Here is a 20,390-nt window from a genome sequence, read left to right as displayed (position 1 = left end):
CAGTCCCATCCTTTTCGTGAGATGAGGAAGGTCGCATACCTTTAGCCGCTTCCTTAGAGGAATTGGCCTCCGAATCGGTGTTGGTGGGTTTAACTACTAACGCCGGTTCGGGTGGACTTTTAAATCCCTCAATTAACTCTTTAAGCATGGTCTTGACTTCGTTCTTCAAGGACGTCTTGAGGGCGGCCATAGCCGTATTCAAGTCGTCCCTTGTGACCGAAGTCAAGTCCATGGCCTCGGGTTGCCCATGGTTAATTCCCTCTTCGCCTTCCATACTCTTCGGGCGGTGAAACCCTTAATAAAGAGACGTGGCTCTGATACCAATTGAAAGGATCGATATGGTTGACTAGGGGGGGGGGGTGAATAGGCAACGACCACTTTTTAATTAATCTTAGCAAGTTAGGGTAAACAACATACGGGTTCACAAATATGACAACAATGGGGTGAACCGTAATGAAGCTAGCAACGATAGCTACTAAGACAAGTAAGGGAAAGACAACAACATAAGCATACACAAAGTAAAGGTTAGAGATAACCACAAGTGGAACCAATGAAGACGAGGATGTGTTACCGAAGTTCCTTCCCTTTGACAGGAAGTACATCTCCGTTGGAGCGGTGTGGAGGCACAATGCTCCCCAATAAGCCACTAAGGCCACCGTATTCTCCTCACGCCCTCGCACGATGCAAGGTACCGTGATTCCACTATAGGTGCCCTTGAAGGCGGCGACCGAACCTTTACAAACAAGGTTGGGGTAAACTCCACACAAAGCTTGGAGGCTCCCAACAAGACCACAAAGCTTCACCACAATGGAATGTGGCTTCGAGGTGACCTCAACCGTCTAGGATGCTCAAACACCCAAGAGTAACAAGATCCGCAAGGTATTGGTGGGGGAATCAACTTTTCTCTTGGTGGAAGTGTGGATCTAGGCCTTCTCAACCAATCCCTAAAGAATCAACAAGTTTGATTGGCTAGGGAGAGAGATCGGACACTTTTGAGCTTAGGGAGCAACAATGGAGCTTGGGAGGGTAAGAGGTAGGGTTCCACAACTAGAAGAACCCTTTATATAGTGGGGGGTGAATCCAACCGTTTTCCCACTCATAGCCCGTGCCTAGCGGTACTACCGCTGGCTGCAGCGGTACTACCGCTGGCTGTAGCGGTACCACCGCCAAGAAAGTCTTCGCAAAAAGGTCCGTCCACGTACAACCGCTAGGCAGGCGGTACTAAGCTCCTGGAGCAGTACTACCGCTGACCAGGGGCGGTACTACCGCCAGCTAGCGGTACTACCGCTGGCTGCAGCGGTACTACCGCTAGCACTCCAGCGGTACTACCGCTAGGGCTAGCGGTACTACCGCTAGGGCCAGCGGTACTACCGCTGGGGGACCATTTGCAAAGAAGAAGGAAACACTAAGGCGTTTGCCACTCCAAAGTTGCCGGCAAGGGGGAAAATATGTGAAGTGTGCGCGTGCAAGATTGATTCCACCCAAACCTTTCCACTACTGTTCCCCTCTTAATAGTACGGCTTTCCTATGACTCAAATAAAGAGAATCGTAGAGAACACTGTGCTTCTGTTCCGAAAGAGGGGGCGAGTCGTCTTGTGCCGTTGACGTGTGTTATCTGAAATCTTTAATACACACGGTTAGTCCTTTGCGGTACTGTCATCAATCACCAAAATTACTTAGGCATAAACTATGCCCCAACACCCCTGCCCTGATTCTGAGGCTTCCCGATCTTTTTCTGTTTCGGAAAAAAATATTTTTGGCAGTTTCGTTCCGTTTGGAGTCCGTTCAAAATCCTCCTCTTAAAGGGGTCAAAAACATGGAAAAAACAGGAACTGACACTTGGCACTGAGTTAATAAGTTAGTCCCAAAAAATATAAAAAAGGCATGCAAAACATCCAAAGTTTGACAAGATAATAGCATGAAACCATAAAAAATTATAGATACGTTGGAGACGTATCAAGCATCCCCAAGCTTAACTCCTGCTCGTCCTCGAGTAGGGAAGTGATAAAGACTGAATTTTTGATGTGGAATGCTACCTAGCATAGTTGTCCTTTGCAACTTCTTTCACATGACATGAATGTTCATATCCGTAAGATTCAAAACAATAGTTTGCTATTGACATGAAAACAATAATACTTCAAGCAAACTAGCAAGGTAATCATGAACTTTCAAAATAACAAGGCCAAGGAAAGTTATCCCTACAAAATCATATAGTCTGGCTATGCTCCATCATCCTCACACAACTAATGTAAATCATGCACAACCCCGGTATTGGCCAAGTAATTGTTTTCCACTCTTACTTTCTCAAACTTTTTATAACTATCATGCAATACATGAGCGTGAGCCATGGATATAGCACTATAGGTGGAATAGAGTGTGGTGGTGGTTGTGAGACAAAAAGGAGGAGATGGTCACATTGACTCAGCGTATCAAAGGGTTATGGAGATGCCCATTAATAGATATCAATGTGAATGAGTAGGGATTGCCATACAAGGGATGCACTAGAGCAATAAGTATGTGAAAGCTCAAAAGGAGAACTAGTGGGTGTGCATCCAACTTGCTTGCTCACGAAGACCTAGGGAAATTTTGAGGAAGCCCATCATTGGAATATACAAGCCAAGTTATACAATGAAGATTCCCACTAGCATATGGTAGTGACAAAGCAAGAAGCTCTCAATCATGAAGAACATGGTGCTATTATGAAGCACAAGTGTGGAAAAAGATAGTAGCATTGTCCCTTCTCTCTTTTTCTCTCTTTTTTTGGGCTCTTTGGCCTCTTTTTTTTTATTTCCTCACACGGGACAATGCTCTAATAATGATGATCATCACACTTTTATTTACTCACAGCTCAAAGCTTAGAACGATGATGACTCTATAGGAAATGCCTCCGGTAGTGTACCGGGATGTGCAACGATCTAGCTTGGCGTATGACGTTGAAACATCTCGCTAGCTATCTTACGATCATGCAAAGGCAATATGAGAGTGACGACACAAGTCATGAGATGGAACGGTGGGAGTTGCATGGCAATATATCTCGGAATGGCTATGAAAATGCCATAGTAGGTAGGTATGGTGGCTGTTTTGAGGAAGGCATATGGTGGGTTTGTGTGCCGGCGAAAGGTGCGCGGCACTAGAGAGGCTAGCAATGGTGGAAGGTGAAAGTTCATCTATACCATGGACTCACATTAGTCATGAAGAACTCACATACTTGTTGCGAAAGTTTTTATTAGTAATCGAAACAAAGTGCTAAACGCATACTCCCAGGGGAAGGGTTGGTAGGTGTTAACCATCGCGCGATCCCGACCTCAACACAAAGGATGACAATCAATAGATCAATTATGCTCTGACTTCCTAACATAGCGGTTCACCATACGTGCATGCTATGGGAATCACTAACTTCAACACAAGTATTTCTAGATTCACAACACCTTACAAACATAACTCTTAATATTACCAAATCCACGTCTCAAAACTAATTGAGAGGAATCAAGACTTCTCTTTCTACTCAACGCACATGAAGATGGAAGTTTTTGTATCCTCTTTGGGTACCTATCACCTTTGGGACTACTTTCATAGCATAAGCCAACTACCAAGTCACGCACCGCCGTGCTCTAAAAGATCTAAGTGAAGCACATAGAGCAAGATTATCTAGCTCAAAAGATATAAGTGAAGCACGATGAGCATTCTAGCAAAATCATGATGAGTGCATCTCTCTCTCAAAATGTGTGCAGCAAGGATGATTGTGACACAACAAAAAGAAAAGACTCCTACGATACAGGACGCTCCAAGCAAAACACATATCATGTGGTGAATAAAAATATAGCTCCAAGTAATGTTACCGATGGATTGAAGACGAAAGAGGGGATGCCTTCCCGGGGCATCCCCAAGCTTAGGCTTTTTGGTGTCCTTGAATTTGGCTTGGGATGCCTTGGGAATCCCCAATTTTGAGCTCTTTCCACTCCTTATCTCTTTGTCCATGAGAACATCACCCAAAACTTGAAAACTTCACAACACAAAACTTAAACAGAAACTCGTGATAACATTAGCACAAGAAAACAAACTACCACCTCTTTAGGTACTGTAGAAATCTTGATTTCTATTTATATTGGTGTTAGGCTCCTTTATTCTCACTTTTCCATGGCTCTTACCCCCCGATACTATCCATAGTTTCATCAAAACAAGCAACCAACTCAACAAAAACAGAATCTGTCAAAAACAGACCAGTCTGTAGCAATCTGTATACTTCGTATACTTCTGGTACCTCAAAAATTCTGAAACATTACGACTGCCTGGGAAAAAGGTATATCAACCAGAAGCAAAAAGAATCAACTCAAAATCTCAACCTGAATAAAAATGAAAAATAATCTCGTGAGCGAAAAGTTTCTGTCTTTTTCCAGCAGGATCAAACAACCATTACCAAGACTAGTCATAAAGGTTTTGCTTGGCTAAAACACAAAAAGAAACACAAAAGACACAATCATAACAGAATTATGATAGTGTGGATGCAACAAAACAGAAATAAAAAGATAAATTCATTGGGTTGCCTCCCAACAATCGCTATTCTTTAAAGCCTTTTAGCTAGGCATTGATAGTTCAATGATGCTCACACAAAAGACGAGAATTGAAGCACAACGAGAGCATCATAAAGCATGTGAAAATCACATCTAAGTCTAACATACTTCATATGCATAGGCATTTTATAGGAAAACAGATTGTCAAGACAACCAATAGTTGCCATATGCAAGGAAGAAGAAAGAGACAATATCAATCTCAACATGACGAGAGGTAATTTGGTAACATGAAAGTTTCTACCATAATATTTTCCTCTCTCATAGCAATTACATGTGGGATCATATTCAAATTCAACAATATAGCTATCCCATAGGATATTCTTTTCATGATCAACATGCATGCAAAGTTGTCGCTCTTCAAAAGTAGTGGGATTATCATCAACTAAAGTCATGACTTCTCCAAACCCACTTTCAATAATATTGCAAATATCATTGCAACAAGTAGTGGACATAGCAAAACTAGCATCCCCAAGCTTAGGGTTTTGCATATTTTTAGCATGATTGTCATTAATAGAATTTATAATGAAATCATTGCAATCATGCTTTTCATTCAAGGAGCCCTCGTGAATCATTTCATAAATTTCTTCATCACGATTTTCAGATTCACGCATCTCAAGCAAAACTCCATAGAGAAAGTCAAGTGCACTCAACTCACTAGCAATTGGTTCCACATAAGTGGATCTCTTAAAGAGATTAGCAAGTGGGTGAGGATCCATATCACTAGATTTTCAGCAAGCGAAGATGCAAGCATATTGAAGGCACATGGCACACAAGCAAAGGAAAGGCAAACGAAAAAAAGGCAATTTTGTTTTGTAAATTTTTGTTTTTCAGAAGTGGGGGAGAGGAAAACTAGAGGCAAAAAAAGTAAATGCAAGAGATGAGTTTGCGACACTTACTTGGATGAGTTCTTGACTTGATCCTCCCTCGCAACGACGCTAGAAATTCTTCTACTACGGTGACAGAAATCCTTATGTCGTCTCTTGAGCTTGCGTTGGTTTTTTCCTTGAAGAGGAAAGGGCGATGCAGCACAAGAGCAGTAAGTATTTCCCTCAGTTTGAGAACCAAGGTATCAATCCAGTAGGAGAATCTCGTCAAGTCCAGAGTACCTGCACAAACACAAAGAGCTTGCACCCAACGCTTTAAAGGGGTTGTCAATCCCTTCAAGATTGATTGCAAAGTGAGATCTGAAGGCGGAAAGTGCAACGAAGTAAAAGAGTAAGGCTGAAAATATGGTGTGGAGTAGACCCGGGGCCATAGTGTTCACTAGAGGCTTCTCTCAAAATAGCAAATATTACGGTGGGTGAACAAATTACTGTCGAGCAATTGATAGAACCGCGCAAAGTCATGACGATATCTAAGGCAATGATCATACATATAGGCATCACGTCCGAGACAAGTAGACCGATACTTTCTGCATCTACTACTATTACTCCACACATCGACCGCTATCCAGCATGCATCTAGTGTATTGAGTTCATGACGAACAGAGTAACGCCTTAAGCAAGATGACATGATGTAGAGGGATAATCTCAAACCAATGATGAAAACCCCATCTTTTTACCCTTGATGGCAACAACACGATGCGTGTCTCGCTACCCCTTTTGTCACTGTGTGAGGTCACCGCACGGTATGAACCCAAAACCAAGCACTTATCCCATTGCAAGAATCATAGATCTAGTTGGTCAAACAAAACCCACAACTCGAAGAGAATTACAAGGATATGAAATCATGCATAAGAGAGATCAGAAGAAACTCAAATAAGATTCATAGATAATCTGATCATAAATCCACAATTCATCGGATCTCGACAAACACACCGCAAAATAAGATTACATTGGATATATCTCCATGAAGATCATGGAGAACTTTGTATTGAAGATCCAGGAGAGAGAAGAAGCCAATAAACTACTAGCTATGGACCCGTAGGTCTATGGTGAACTACTCACGCATCATCGGAGAGGTCATGGTGTTGATGAAGAAGCCCTCCGTATCCGAATCCCTCCTCCGGCAGGGCACCAGAACGTGCCCCAGATGGGATCTTGCGGAGACAAAAGCTTGCGGTGGCGGAAAAGTACTTTCGATGATCTCCTTTTTTTTCTAGGATTTTAGGAAATTTATAGGCGAAAGTCCTAGGGCAGAGGTGGCCCAGGGAGGCTTGGGAGGCGCGGGGCCCCCTGGCCGCGGCTAGGGGGCTTGTGGGGTCCCTGCTGGCCCCCTGCCCTGATTCTCAGGCTTCCCGATCTTTTTCTGTTTCGGAAAAAAATCTTTTTGGCAGCTTCGTTCCGTTTGGACTCTGTTCAAAATCCTCCTCTGAAAGGGGTCAAAAACATGAAAAAACAGGAACTGGCACTTGGGAGTGAGTTAATAAGTTAGTTCCAAAAAATATAAAAAAGGCATGCAAAACATCCAAAGTTTGACAAGATAATAACATGAAACCATAAAAAATTATAGATACGTTGGAGACGTATGAGACAAATGGGCAGACGATTTGAATGCGATAGATAATCGTCTCGTACGACCAGTCCCGTTGCTCCGACATTTAAAAAGCGCGAAGATTGAGATGTGGCACAGGCAGCGTTCTCCGCTGGTTTGACGCTTCAATGTCGGCACCAGTGAGAGGTCGCCTAGCTATGGATGGGCATGAATGCACAACATGAATGAAAGGCAACCGCTTTGCGCGGGAGAGGACGCAAGCACACAATAGGTTTTTTAGTGGGACCCGGGTGGCGACCGCATGCCTGGCAGCGGTCTAAGAGCAACTCCAATGCACCGACCCGTTCATCCGCGCATGTTCGTTTGTTTCAAAAAAGACACAAAATTCGTCCCAATGCGTGTCCGCTTTTTGTCCGCCCTGCGACCCATTTCATGCCCAAATTTGAGCCGCGTTTGTGTCGAAGCGCACGCGTGTGATTCCCACAGCGTCCTTCCCCTTGCCCGCAAGTCGGTGGCACATTGGCCGTTTCATGTTCCTCCCATGTATAGCCAGCACACCCGGCCACCCCACCCGTTATCGCCATCGCCCAGTTCCGGTGCCCAAGCCAACCATCCGCGCCCACATACCTCCGGTCGCAGTACTTCTCGCCACCGCCGCCTCGTCCCACCGGTGCCGCAACACCCTAATGTCGCTGACACCTCCACCCTATCTGTAGAACCCAAGCATGGAGACCTCGCTTGCCGGAAGTCGCCACACTCGCCCAACACTTCTTCGCTAGCTTCACCGGGCAGTGGAGACGCGAGGCTCTTTACCGTCCAGATTCTTCAATGACGCCCGCAAGCTGTTCGACGATTTGGTCGCAAGGTACAAATGGACTCCGCCGATGAGTTCTTTTTCCATAATTCCATTGCGACTCAGATGATTCTTCATTCGACGATGAGGAGCTTGTGGCTGCTCTATTGGTTGTCCATGACCATGTTAGTAGACAGCGGCCGATGTTCATGGGCTCGACCCCGGGGCACACTCGGAGATTGAATCGCAACCGAGAGAGCGGGCATTTGTTACTCTAAAAGGGCTACTTTGAAAACCCAAATCTCTCTTCCAACCCCACCTATTTGAGAGTCGTTTTTGTATGGGAAAACATGTATTTAACCATATTCGGGAGGGGGTTGTGGCATACGATAAGTATTTTGAGTGCAAGGAGGATGCCCTCAGAAAGATTGGCTTCTCCTCTCATGAGAAATGCGTTGCAGCTGTTTGGATGCTTGCATACGGAGTTTCCAAGGATCTCATTATTGAGTATGTCTGAACAAGTGGGTCCACGTGCCTAGACTCCATGTACAAGTTTTGCAAGGCTCTAATAGCATTGTTTGCTCGGAGTACTTGAGAGAGCCAAATGTTGCAGATACATCCCGATTGTTGGCGATGAATGCGAGCATGTGGTTTTCGGAGATGCTTGGTAGCATCGATTGTATGCATTAGGAGTGTAATAATTGTCTTTCTGCTTGGCAGGGACAATATATATGGGCCATGTCAAAGCTTACACTGTCATACTAGAGGCTGTGGCTTCACAAGATCTATGAATTTGACACTTTTTCTTCGGTATGGCCGGATCTCACAATGATGTCAATATCCTTTAATGCTCTCCGGTGTTTGCAAGAAGGAAACTTCCCAAAGGTCAATGTTGAGATCAATGGCCACACGTACAACATAGACTATTACGTAGCTAACGGCATCTATCCTTGATGGACTACTCTTGTGAAAACAATCTCCAACCCGGTAGTAGAGAAGAGAAAGAGATTTCCCCAAGACAAGAGAGTGCTAGGAATGAGGTGGATCGTGCCTTTGCTGTTCTTCAATCTCCATGAGGCATCGAGCGTTCGATATCCTGCTAGAACCTGGAGCACCAAGAAGTTGTGGGCGGTGGTGACTGCTTGTGTGATCATGAACAATATGATCATAGAGGATGAGCGTCCGGAACGTTTATGTGACCAAGGGTTTCTGTTTCAGGATGACAATGTTGTGCCTAAGCATGGAGGAGCGGCAACGTTTGCACATTTCACTAAATTTCATCATCGAATGCGTGATTGGAAAACTCACATCCACTTATAAGATGATTTGGTCGAGCATATGTGGGCTCACGTCGGCAACCAATAAATGTATCGGCTATCTTTTTTCAGTTTTTATTTGACTTGTAAACTATGATATATTTTATTTTATTTGCTTGTGGAACTATGAAATATTTGCATCTTGTTTGAATTATGTGAACTATGGCCACTGTTTTTCATATGTTTGCAAAAATAGTTAAAAATGAACGTAGGCCGACATGAGGATGAAAACATCGTACGTGCTTTGACAGCATGGTCGACCCAAACGTAAAAAGGGAAGGAAGAGCCGACTTAAACGAACAAAAAAACTAACAAAACACATGTCCATTTAAGTTGACGCGTTGAATTTGCTTTAAACGTCCACAAAGCCCCCTAATTTACCACCGTTTGTACAAAAATAGACTTCTGAATCGGTTCACAGACAAACCAGTGGCGAAGCCAGGATTCGAATATAGCCGCTGAGGGGGGCAAATACATACACACTTGTGCATATCAAGAAAATATACACTAGATACTTCAGGTTTCGTCGATCGTTGGTGAAGGCCAGCAAATATCATGTTGGATGATAGAACACGTTTGGTCCGATATCTTGACGATGAAGCGTTGGAGATGCCCACGACATGTATGTATACTCCCTCCGTTCCTAAATATAAGTCTTTTAAAAGATTTCACTAGGGGCTATATACGGAGCAAAATGAATGAATCTATATTCTAAAGTATGTCTATATACATCCGTATGCAGTCCACTAATGAAATCTCTAAAAAAAACTTATACTTAGAAATGGAGGGAGTATGTTGCATTGCATGACCTGGTTGCCCGACTTGACGCACGTAGACACGCGGCCGCGGCGGGAACCATTGACTGATGACCAACGACCATTGACCGCCAAGAAAGCTTTTGACCGCCAAGTATTCGTGGCCTTGTCGTCCAACTGAGCACGAGTTTTCATTGGCCAGAAGAGAAGAGAGGGCATGCAAGGTAACAATGCGCTCTCTCTTGAGAAACTCTCAGCTTGCCTTATTGGTGTACATTTACAGCTACATTTATATTCGGATGATGCATGCATGTGGGAGATGATGCAAAAGTACTTCCTCCGTTTCAGTTTATAAGTCTGACACGTGTATCAAGGTTGTCAATTTGACCAAATTAATAAGAGACATATATTACAAAAAATATAGGAGTACGTTGTCCTATCTCCTATGTAGTACTCCCTCCTTTCGAAAATATTTGTTGGAGAAATAGATCTATCTAGATCTATTTTATTTTTACATACAACTATTGTTATTTACTTTTCTAAGAAGTAATTTCGAATGAAGGGTGTACTTCCTTAGTTCTTTTACTTTGCGTATAAAATTTGTTTAAAGCCAAACTACATAAAATTTGATCAAATGTAACTTTAAAAATATCAATATTTACAATATAAAAGTTTAATTTCATTGTGCATATCATGATATTGATTTGATAATGGGGATATTGATTTTTTTTTACATAGTTGGTCAAACTTTACGAAGTTTGACTTTAGACAAATTTTAGATGCAGACTTAAAAGAAACGGAGAGAGTATCGGCTTAGTACTGCTGGAAGAGTGAGTGGAGATGGGAAACATACATGGCTCTTGGAGTGAGTTTTGGCCAAAACTAGATAAATATGTCTCACCGCGAAAGTGCTATTGTGAGCTCGAGCTCACATGCTCTTGGATGAACAGTAAAATCAAAAGAATTAGTAAAAAAGTTAAAAAATTCTAAAATTTGGTGGCAAGAAACATTGATGTTTTTACTACATGCATGCAAGAATTCATAATGGAATCACATTTCTAGAGGTGTACAAAAACAACAAAATTGATGCATTGATATTGTTTTTTTGCCCACCCCTTGACAACTGTGATTTAACCATGAAATTTTGCATGCATGTAGAAAAAAGATCAATGTTTCATTTTTCAAGATTTCAGTTTTTATTTTATATTTTTTACTATATATTGCTGATTTTACTGTTCATCCATGAGTATATGAGCTCGAGCTCATATACTCCTTGTCCGTCTCACCGGCAGTACTCAAAGCATGATGTCTCCAATCCTACACACAACAGGGGCCACCACCTATGCATCTATGCATTGTTAAATGAATGTTAACAATTATCACATACCACTTTGTTAGAACATCACTAATTAGCAAGATATGTGTACATACAAGTGACCATAACAAGAAGAAGATATCCTTCACCACAAATACACTTACTCACTAAGAAATATATGGATGATGAAAAAAATGGTTTTTATTATTTATGTCACTAGTTGCGTCCCATTTCCCTATTTTTCCATTAAAAATCACAACTACTCAAAGATGGCATGGTTTGTGATATGCAAAAATGGAAGTTGGTTTTTGTCATTGCATTTCATTCCTGCAAGTAGACTGGCTAGCCAAAAAATTAAAGTGGATGTACAATATTACTACTAATTGGTCCATGTCCTTTCCTGGACTAAATACAATAGTCGTTGAGTGGTATTTGTTTGATAGTCAACAACTACGGGTACGATCTCTACCATAGTATTCACTCTAACGTAGGCTTAAGAAGAGCCTGCCTTTGAATTAACAAAGTCATCAACCGATCAAGATTACATTGAATAGTGCATGCCAATTCAAAGGAAAAGCAAGGAAACGACAAAGATATATAGTCCTGGAACAACATCCAATTGAGAGGCAATACATGCAAAAGAAAATGAAATAAGAAAACCCGGCATGTAACACGGATGTCGAAATGTCTTCAAGAACAGCCACCACTAGGGCGTGAAAATCATGGAAGGAGTCGTCATCACTATAAGAAACACATCCCCGCCCACTCCATAAAGGCTAGAAGTAGGTCACCACGTCATCTAACCACAAAACAAAGACACAAGCTGAAGAACGTCACAACATGATAGAGTCCAGCACAAAAGACCACAACAATGTCATCATAGAATAGAATCCATCGAGATATCGGTCGCTCGTCGAACCTTGTCCCCTTTTTTCTAGGTTCAAGGGCATCGATCCACCGACATACTAGGGGCACATCGTGCCAACGGGGATGAAAGACACAAACTTTCCTATTCTACCACAAACTGACGGCGGCACTGGACAAGAGAAACTGTCAATTGCCACCCCAAGCCCCGACAATGTGCGCTACCCTCATCGATCCAAAACCTATACTACGCCTTTAGGAAGGGGAGGGACATCAAAACACGACCACCATCCACATGGGAACATGGCTTTCACCCAAAAGTGATCGGTGAAGGGAGGGGTAGGAGGGGACCTTGATGAGGCCTCAGAGGACAGAGGCTACACCACCGACGTTATTAACAACATGGCCTCCACTGTAAACCAATGATTTCCTCGATTCGGATCCTCACCACCATCTCTTGTCTAAGAGCACAATCAGCAAAACAAAGCCGACCTGGGTCGTATCTGGCTGGGAGCGCACACAATACAAGTAGGGACATCGGTCTTCACCAAAATAGGTGCGCGTCACGCAACCCATCGCGGACTGCGAATGTTGCGACCTCGTCGCCGACACGAGCAAATCCGCAGGGCAACACCTATGGTTGCGAGGGAAGGTCCGCAGCCTCCTACCACCACACATGCTTTTCCCCTCTACGACCACAATCGGCAGGGGTGGGGGATCATAAAAAGCGGAGGGTGGTCATTTGGCGGCTAGGGATCACCCCCGTGTCGCTCGAGTGGACGACATGATTGGGGGGGAGGGGGTAAGATGTATATTTAGGATACCTGGATATTAACATATCTTCAACGCATGTAAACAACACATATTTTTAAATAAAATAAGAGACGAGACATATATTTGAAACAACACAGGTGTGCACACACACAAACGCACACACGCACCCCAAAATGGGTGTGTAGTCGGTCTTGGAATGCCAGAGTTGTGCATCTAAAATCCTCAAAAATCACAAGTGTGTGCAAAATAAGATCGACCCTTGCAAATATAAACTAATAGGGAGAAATACCAAATGTACATGTACAATACAGAAAATTCAGCATGCACCTATAAAAAGAAGAACAAGACATTAAATCAATGTACTTAATCAGAGGCAGAAACTTGCACATATTAATGTGAAGCACTCTATTTGAAAATTAAGCAATTTTGATGAACGTTTCCGCATTGGAGTAACTGATATAGCTAGGATACTACCCTTTTCTTGATGGGGAAAACAGTAGGTGAATTACCTACTCCAATTATGTATTAATAAAAAGTCGAAATATAGTGCAGTTGATTAGTGGGTCAGTTAATGTGAAACATCAGAAGAGGTCCTCTTGGCTCTACGGACTAGCAAATCTAATTCATCCTTGAAAATTCCTTCTGCATCCTTGAAAGTGATACGGCCCTTTTTCTTCTAGTTTCTGATAGAGAATGTTATTTGCATGTAGATCATATATATATATGGATTCTGCTGGATGTGTATTACTTCTTTGGAAACATTAGACCACAAATGGAGAATTTTGCTATGTGGGTGAACTAATCAACTCAATTATAACACAATCCAAGACCAGCAAGCAATTCAAATCAAATATATTACTCCCTCTGTAAAGAAATATAAGAGTGTTTAGATCATTATTTTAGTGATCTAAACGCTCTTATATTTCTTTACGGAGGGAGTATACTTCTTATTTCCATCCATGCAAGCTTAGATAATTTTCAATCTTTTCCCCTTCAAGAAAAAAAATTATGGTAGAAAACAATATGGTCAAATTGTTAAATAACTCATAGCCTGCAATTTTTTTTAGAGATTAACATAAACCTAAGTGACCCTTGGAATATAGCATATTCATAAGTAGGTTCATAAATGTCCTGACCATTGTGGAAAAAATGTAATTGCTAGACGTAATATGACTATAAATGTAGCAAGCAATTTGTTAAACAATAGGGGCATGATGATAAACGTTAACTGATAGTTAGATATGAATTAATGCACTCTTTTTTTTTATATATGAAATACAAAATCTAAGAATGATGAAGTTGAATCAAATAACCAGTGAGACATATTATCAATTATAGACAAATCCACACAAAATAAATCCTTGAATTTATGATCAACTGAAGCATGAAGATGACAGTCCAAAGGCCAGCAAGTAAATCAGCGCCCAAATTTAGTCGTCTGAGTGATCTAATGAAATCAATTGTAACACAATCCAATGCCAGCAAGTAATTCGGCGTCCAATTTTTTTTCATGCATGTTGGCCAAATACTGGTTTAGTAAACATTTCTGACTGCTTGCTTATAGTTGATGAGAGGATATCAATTGGTGTAGCAATTTTGTTTTTTGCAATATATTGAGCAGTGAACAAATCTTCATCGAAACATACAGAAAACGCATCTCTTCATTACATGGCATAATGGAACTTACTGAGATGTGACAAAATGATAGTACATACATAGATGTGCAACAACAACGTAGGATTATTATGAGTCAGATGTTCCTAGAGAATTCCTAGTGAACTACTCCCCCCTTTCACAAATGTCACAAATATAAGATGGTCTACCTTTTTTGTGAATCAGATGTACATAGATATGTTTTAGTGTGTTCATTTATTCATTTTAGTCCCTAATGTAGTCTATATAGAAATATCCAAAACATCTTATATTTACATACAACTCATTTTGCAATCAGACTTAAGAATGAGTTCTACGCAAAATTGAGGAACACAATTGTTCTAATCCACGAATGGATCAACATATTTCATTTGACAACAACAAGAAGAGGGACGAAAAAATGCAGATGCTATAAGGCGAAGTCACCTAGGGCAGGAGAGTGCTGGCCGTGTGCCATGCATTGCCTCTTGAACCACCCCTGCGGGCCTTGCTCCGCCGTCGCCGCTCGCTCCCTCTTCACCCCGGCGATGTCGACACCGAACAGTCTAACGACGCGGACTTGTTCTGCTTTGGCAATCTCCATCACCTGCAGCGGCGACGCCGATTTGCCTCCGTTCACGGTCGTGTTCTTCTTGCAGTCGATGAAGAACTGCTTCTCCTGCCCGTACGCCGAGCAGGAGAACATGATGGAGTCACCGGCGCCGAGGCCCTTCTCCCGGACGAAGCGGCTCCAGCCTTTGGTGAGCACGTAGCTCTGGCTGCTGTTCCAATATGAGTACCGGAACCTCCACACTTTTCCCTGGCCGTCCTCAAAGTTGAGCAGTACGCCGTTGCCGGTGGTGGTCGTCGTCTCCGGGCTGCGCTTCAGGGGGAAGTGCTTCTCGGCGTGCTGCTTCGGCACCACCAGGCGATTGAGCTTGCCGACATCGCTAGGGGTCACGGCCTTCTCGAAAAGGGGAACCCGCGCCCACGACGGCATCGGCTGCGCGCGCACCCCCATGCCACGGCCGCGCCGTAGTCCCTGGCGGAGTTCATCGGCGTAGGTCTGCTTCCGGAGCATGTCAACGATCTCAGCCTTGGAGTGCGCCGCCAGGAAGGCGAGCTCCGCCTCCACCACCACGCACGGGAAGTTGAAGGCGGCGTCGCCGCCGCGGTACCTGAGCGAGGCAACGTCGTAGGCGCGCGCCGCCGAGTCCTGGTCTGGGAACGTGCCGAGCCAGACGCGAGCGTGGCGCTCGTAGATCTGGGCGCCCCACCGCCCGTTGGGCTGCGGCACCACGCCCTTGAACCGAGACGACGCCGACCGTGAGGTCAGGGACTCGTCGGCGATGGCGACAGGTAGGCTCAGATGCCTCGGCGGTGTTCCGACGGCGCCTGACTCCGCGGTGGCCGAGGACGCGCCCGAAGAGTACTGGAAGGAGTGCTCCACCATGGAGCTCAGGATCTCCACCCCCATGGCTTGTTGCTTTTGTGTGGTTTCTTGGCGTGTGTGTTCTTCGTAGTGTGTTTCTGTGTGCCTTTGTGGGCTGTGATACTATCTTAGCTAAGCTTGGTACACATAGAAACAATTTTGTGTGTGTATGTGTGTTTACAGGTTCAGATGAGTTGGTGTTCTATAGCTTGCTAGCTAGGGCTAGACAAGATGGTTGCCGTGCGGTGGTTTGTACACTACATATAGATGGTGTTGGTGTATATATAGATGGTGTGGCGTTTCTTATTTGGAAGCATCTATATGTGTACACGTTATCTGTAGAAGTGGAGTTATATGTTGGGGCATATTCAGTTTGTGGTTAATTTGAAGTGATGGTGAAGATTTTCATGTTTGCACCCTCGAAAGTTCCATATTACATGTGGTTTTCTGGCTTGTAGCAAGTGGGAGCTAGGTATTATTTTATTTTGGCAACTTGGATGTTGATGTATTGGTTTATGGTACAATGTACTTGATGCATTTAGATGTAGTACACTATGATGGCTATTCATTGCCCACATGAATGAGTAAAATTGGCTTATAGTGCAAAAATAACGTAAAATTGGTTAGAAGATATGCATGAAAAATATACTTTTGGTACATTTGAATATTTGCCCACATGAAGATATGCATGAAAAATATACTCTTGTTTAAATTCCGACAAATAATGCACAAAATACACCAGCTCTATTCCCCAAAATAGTGTGTAGTCAAGTTTCTTTATCTTTGACCATGAAACCCTAAAAACTACGTTTCGATTTCTTAGCTGTAATTATATAATAGATTTCACACAACCAATAAGTTTTGTGCAACCCAAAAGAAAAGGCTTTCCAATCCAAAAGTTTCACAGTCTATTATTATCATTTATGTGGATATTTGTACAAATATTTTTGGTCAAAAGTCGCTGATTCTAGAATGTAAAGAACCAAAACATCCTTTGCTTAAGTAAGCACGCGGTACTTTTCTCATGTTACCTTCCCTCTTGTTAGCTATGTACTTTGTTCTTTCTCACTAGGACCTTTCTTTGATAAGAACTGAAGATCAAACAACCGAAATTCAACTTTGTAACTTTGAGTTATGCTTTGTCGCATGTACTTTATTTTTGCACGATTAAGATAAGAACCGAAATTCAATTATCTGGCCGACATATTCAGACCTTACGGGATTATTATCTTTAGTATAGACCAATACACAAGAATTAATTGATCCTAATCCAACTATATAGGTGGTTCTGAAGAGTGTGGATCTTGGATGGTGCTTTAATCACAAAACTAAATGGATCGCTCTCAGGGCCAAAACTCTTGTTAACAAAGGGATAGTGTTTTGTAATTGTATGACATTCCGAGTCATGACACGCCGTTTTGTTTAGCACTTAAATGGGTGCCACACGTGCCTAAATAAAAGCAGCCTACTAATTAGTTTATTTGATATATATTTGTTCCTTTTCCACCCATAGGATTTGCCTGCATAATATAATTACAGTAGAAGCTAACAGTCTTCGCGACGATACAAACACAAGGAGGTATATATGCTATCTCATTTGATGTGCACGTGTATGAAGAAAGTCAAGGCCGGTGTCGTCATTGAGGAATAGGTATGCATATAACGTCACCCATTTTCTTGAGTTTGATTGTCAGCCTTTTATAGGCAACTAACTGCAGTTAGCAAGTTCACAGACAAGTGATGGACTAAGTTGCAAAAATGTCTGCCCATGAGATAGCAGGTATACTAAACACTTGGAGACAAAAATTATGAAATGTTAAGAAAATGTTACTATTATTAATAGTATATAAGAAGGAAGCATATTTAATTTGTCAAAAGAAATGAAGCTTTATTTTTGTGTGGCCAATACTAGTAGTAGGACTTGACGACTTCACAAAGTGGAGTCAACTAACTGAATTAACTAATTATCAGGTGAATGAGAGGGAAGAACGTTCTTAGAAAGAGAGATGCACCGAGGATTTTGAACACCGAAAAGTCTATTAAATTCTCTGGACGTATATGCATGACCAGGAGACCTTACGTGTCTCCGTGCATAGCCTTCGTTAATCAAGTTTGATATGCATAACAAAAGTTACCAACGCAAAGATCCGCATCAAGTTACATCGTCACTGTTGTGTACTCACTGGAGGCTGGAGTTATAGTCAGAGTATTTGTTAGATGTATGCCGATGCTCCAAAATAAGTATGACAATGACTATAACGGGTCTGATTTCATATATTTCACACATTGCACTTCCGTATGAGACGGTATGTGATCGAGTACTTCAGAGGTTGATATGGGCAACTCAATAAATCGGATATTGACCAAAATCCCAGGAAGCAAAATGTTGACGTGTTAGGATTTTCTTTCCGTCGTTGTATAAATAAATATCCTCTGAAAAAGCACCATGATATTAGTTTCCTTTATCTTTTTTCAAACAAAAACCTAGCGGCTCGTAAGGTTGCAGTGTAATAAGATAGGGCGTGAGGTGCTGGAGGAGTGTTTGCACGGTCAAGTTCTTTTTTAGACGTCGGAATTGTTGAAAATGTTGTTTAATCAATATATGTGATTCTTTTGAGGGGAATGTTCTTGAAAAATATGTGTTGGATTAAATAACTCAATAACTAAAAACGCTTATCCATTTTCCGGGGGTTGGATATTTGAATTTACGGCCCGGTGTGGCAAGCAAGTGTGTAGGCCGAAGAACATCTAGAATCGACCCATCAAAAGTGACCCCTCATATATCCACGGACAGGACCCAGTCATCCTTCATTTTTGTCCTTTTAACCACAAGCCTTAAATGTCACACTCTAAAATAATACTACACCATGCAACACAAAGTAATTAACCCACATATTGCATCATAGATAAATACTACCCTATAGTACCTACTCGATCGTCGTTGGAGATGTCGGCAACCACTGTGTCAGCAGTGCCGGTCAGACCCCCGGGGGGCGTGGCCTGCAACTCCGGCTCCTAGTTGGAGTCTATGTCCACAAAGGCTTCCTCCAACTCTGCATCTGCATGGAGGAATTAGCGGTAGTTTGCGATGACCTTGAGGTCCAACTCGATGGTGTCAAGGATGCCTACAGCTCCGCCACCACATCCGCTTGGGCCAGCTCGAATTCGGCCATCGCGTCAGCCATGTCGAATCATGTAGGAGGCGTCGGATCCTCCTCTTCGTCGCCTCCTTTTGCTCGTCCTGTTCCAAAGTGTTCGAAGGCTAGCCAGATGCAACCCCGACAATGCGTTCTTCCTATATTTTCGCTATGAGCTTTGACTGACGCTGCGGCATGAGCACCTTATACATGGTCTTTCGTTACCGGACCACGGTTAATATCGAGCTTTGAGCGGTTGGGAGTGGTCGAGCGGAAATGAGAGTGGCTAGGATTGATGCTTGCCGTCCGACTTAAATATCCAGATTTGACCTCTTGGGCGGCATTGCCAGTGTGACGACATGTATGCGTCGTACAAAACTGATAGGTTTCGACTTGTGTACGCATGGGTCCCATCGCCAGTCTAACGACTTGTATCCGCCCACAAGCTAGGGATGGCAATGGGCACCCATTATCTACGTATCCTGTGGGTAAAAACCCTATCATGGTAAGGATATAGGACAAAAATTTACCTATGGATATATGAATAGAAAATCTAAAACCCATCGGATAGAGCGGGTGCGGGTATGGGATAATATAACCCATACCCATATACCCATGTATCCATATAAAATCTATGTAAACACAAAATTATCTCTAACCTATGTGTTTTGTTTTATGTATGTATGATGTTGTTTTATAAGAACGTGTTGTAGTTATAATCTATCTTTATAAACTATATGATACAATGAAGTTTATAACTATAAGTTTTTTAAATTGATGTTTTGCAAATATGAGTAATTTTACCTGCGGGTACCCGTCTATCCGTCGGGTAACGGGTATGGGAAAAAATTGTACCAGTTGTCGGGTATGAGTAAAGGTGATGGGTAATCTCAGACAGGACGGGTAAGGGTATGACGAGGCTTCACCCGTATCCATACCCTACGGGTGCCATCGCTAACTCCTCATGTCTGTCTCCAAATATAATAGAAATATTAAAGTACCGATTATTAATCTAAACATATAAAGCCGATTTAAGATGAGCGGCTGCACGAAAGGTGGTGGGCAAGTGGCTGCGGGGGCAGGCTTGAGAGCTTACCTAGATCCCAGCCGAGGGCATTGCATGCACTCCTTCGGAGTAAAGCACTCGGACCCATCACATGCAGTACGTCTCTCCATTGTCGACACCCCCGTGGACTTTTCCCGTTGCTGGTATTTCTTGCAGGGAATCCCCAAAATCCAGAAAAATGTATGAGAAAAATCGGGCCTCCGTCTTTCCCCGGACAATGATGCATGCATGGCACGCTGTAGTGCACTGGTTTTCCTTGCGAGCATGCCCCGGGCCTTCGGCTAGACAGATTCAACTAAGAG

At 42.8% G+C, this 20,390-nt stretch overlaps 1 protein-coding gene across 1 annotated transcript; it reads right to left on the bottom strand.

Annotated features, from left to right (window-relative positions):
• Positions 1–14,727: 14,727 nt before the first annotated feature.
• LOC123439295 (AP2/ERF and B3 domain-containing protein Os01g0141000-like) lies at positions 14,728–16,160 on the bottom strand. Its single transcript, XM_045116032.1, has one exon. It carries the CDS (start codon positions 15,928–15,930, stop codon positions 14,884–14,886), a length of 1,047 nt encoding a protein of 348 aa, XP_044971967.1. The 5' UTR covers positions 15,931–16,160; the 3' UTR covers positions 14,728–14,883.
• Between the last annotated feature and the right edge of the window lie 4,230 nt (positions 16,161–20,390).

Source organism: Hordeum vulgare, chromosome 3H (genome assembly GCF_904849725.1).
Source record: "Hordeum vulgare subsp. vulgare chromosome 3H, MorexV3_pseudomolecules_assembly, whole genome shotgun sequence".
Taxonomy (NCBI): Eukaryota; Viridiplantae; Streptophyta; class Magnoliopsida; order Poales; family Poaceae; genus Hordeum; species Hordeum vulgare.
Note: the sequence above shows the minus strand (reverse complement) of the source record. Positions and strands in the feature narration are given on the sequence as shown.

Coding starts and splice junctions, on each gene's coding strand:
- LOC123439295 (XM_045116032.1), bottom strand. CDS start 15,930: ATGGGGGTGGAGATCCTGAGCTCCATGGTGGAGCACTCCTTCCAGTAC.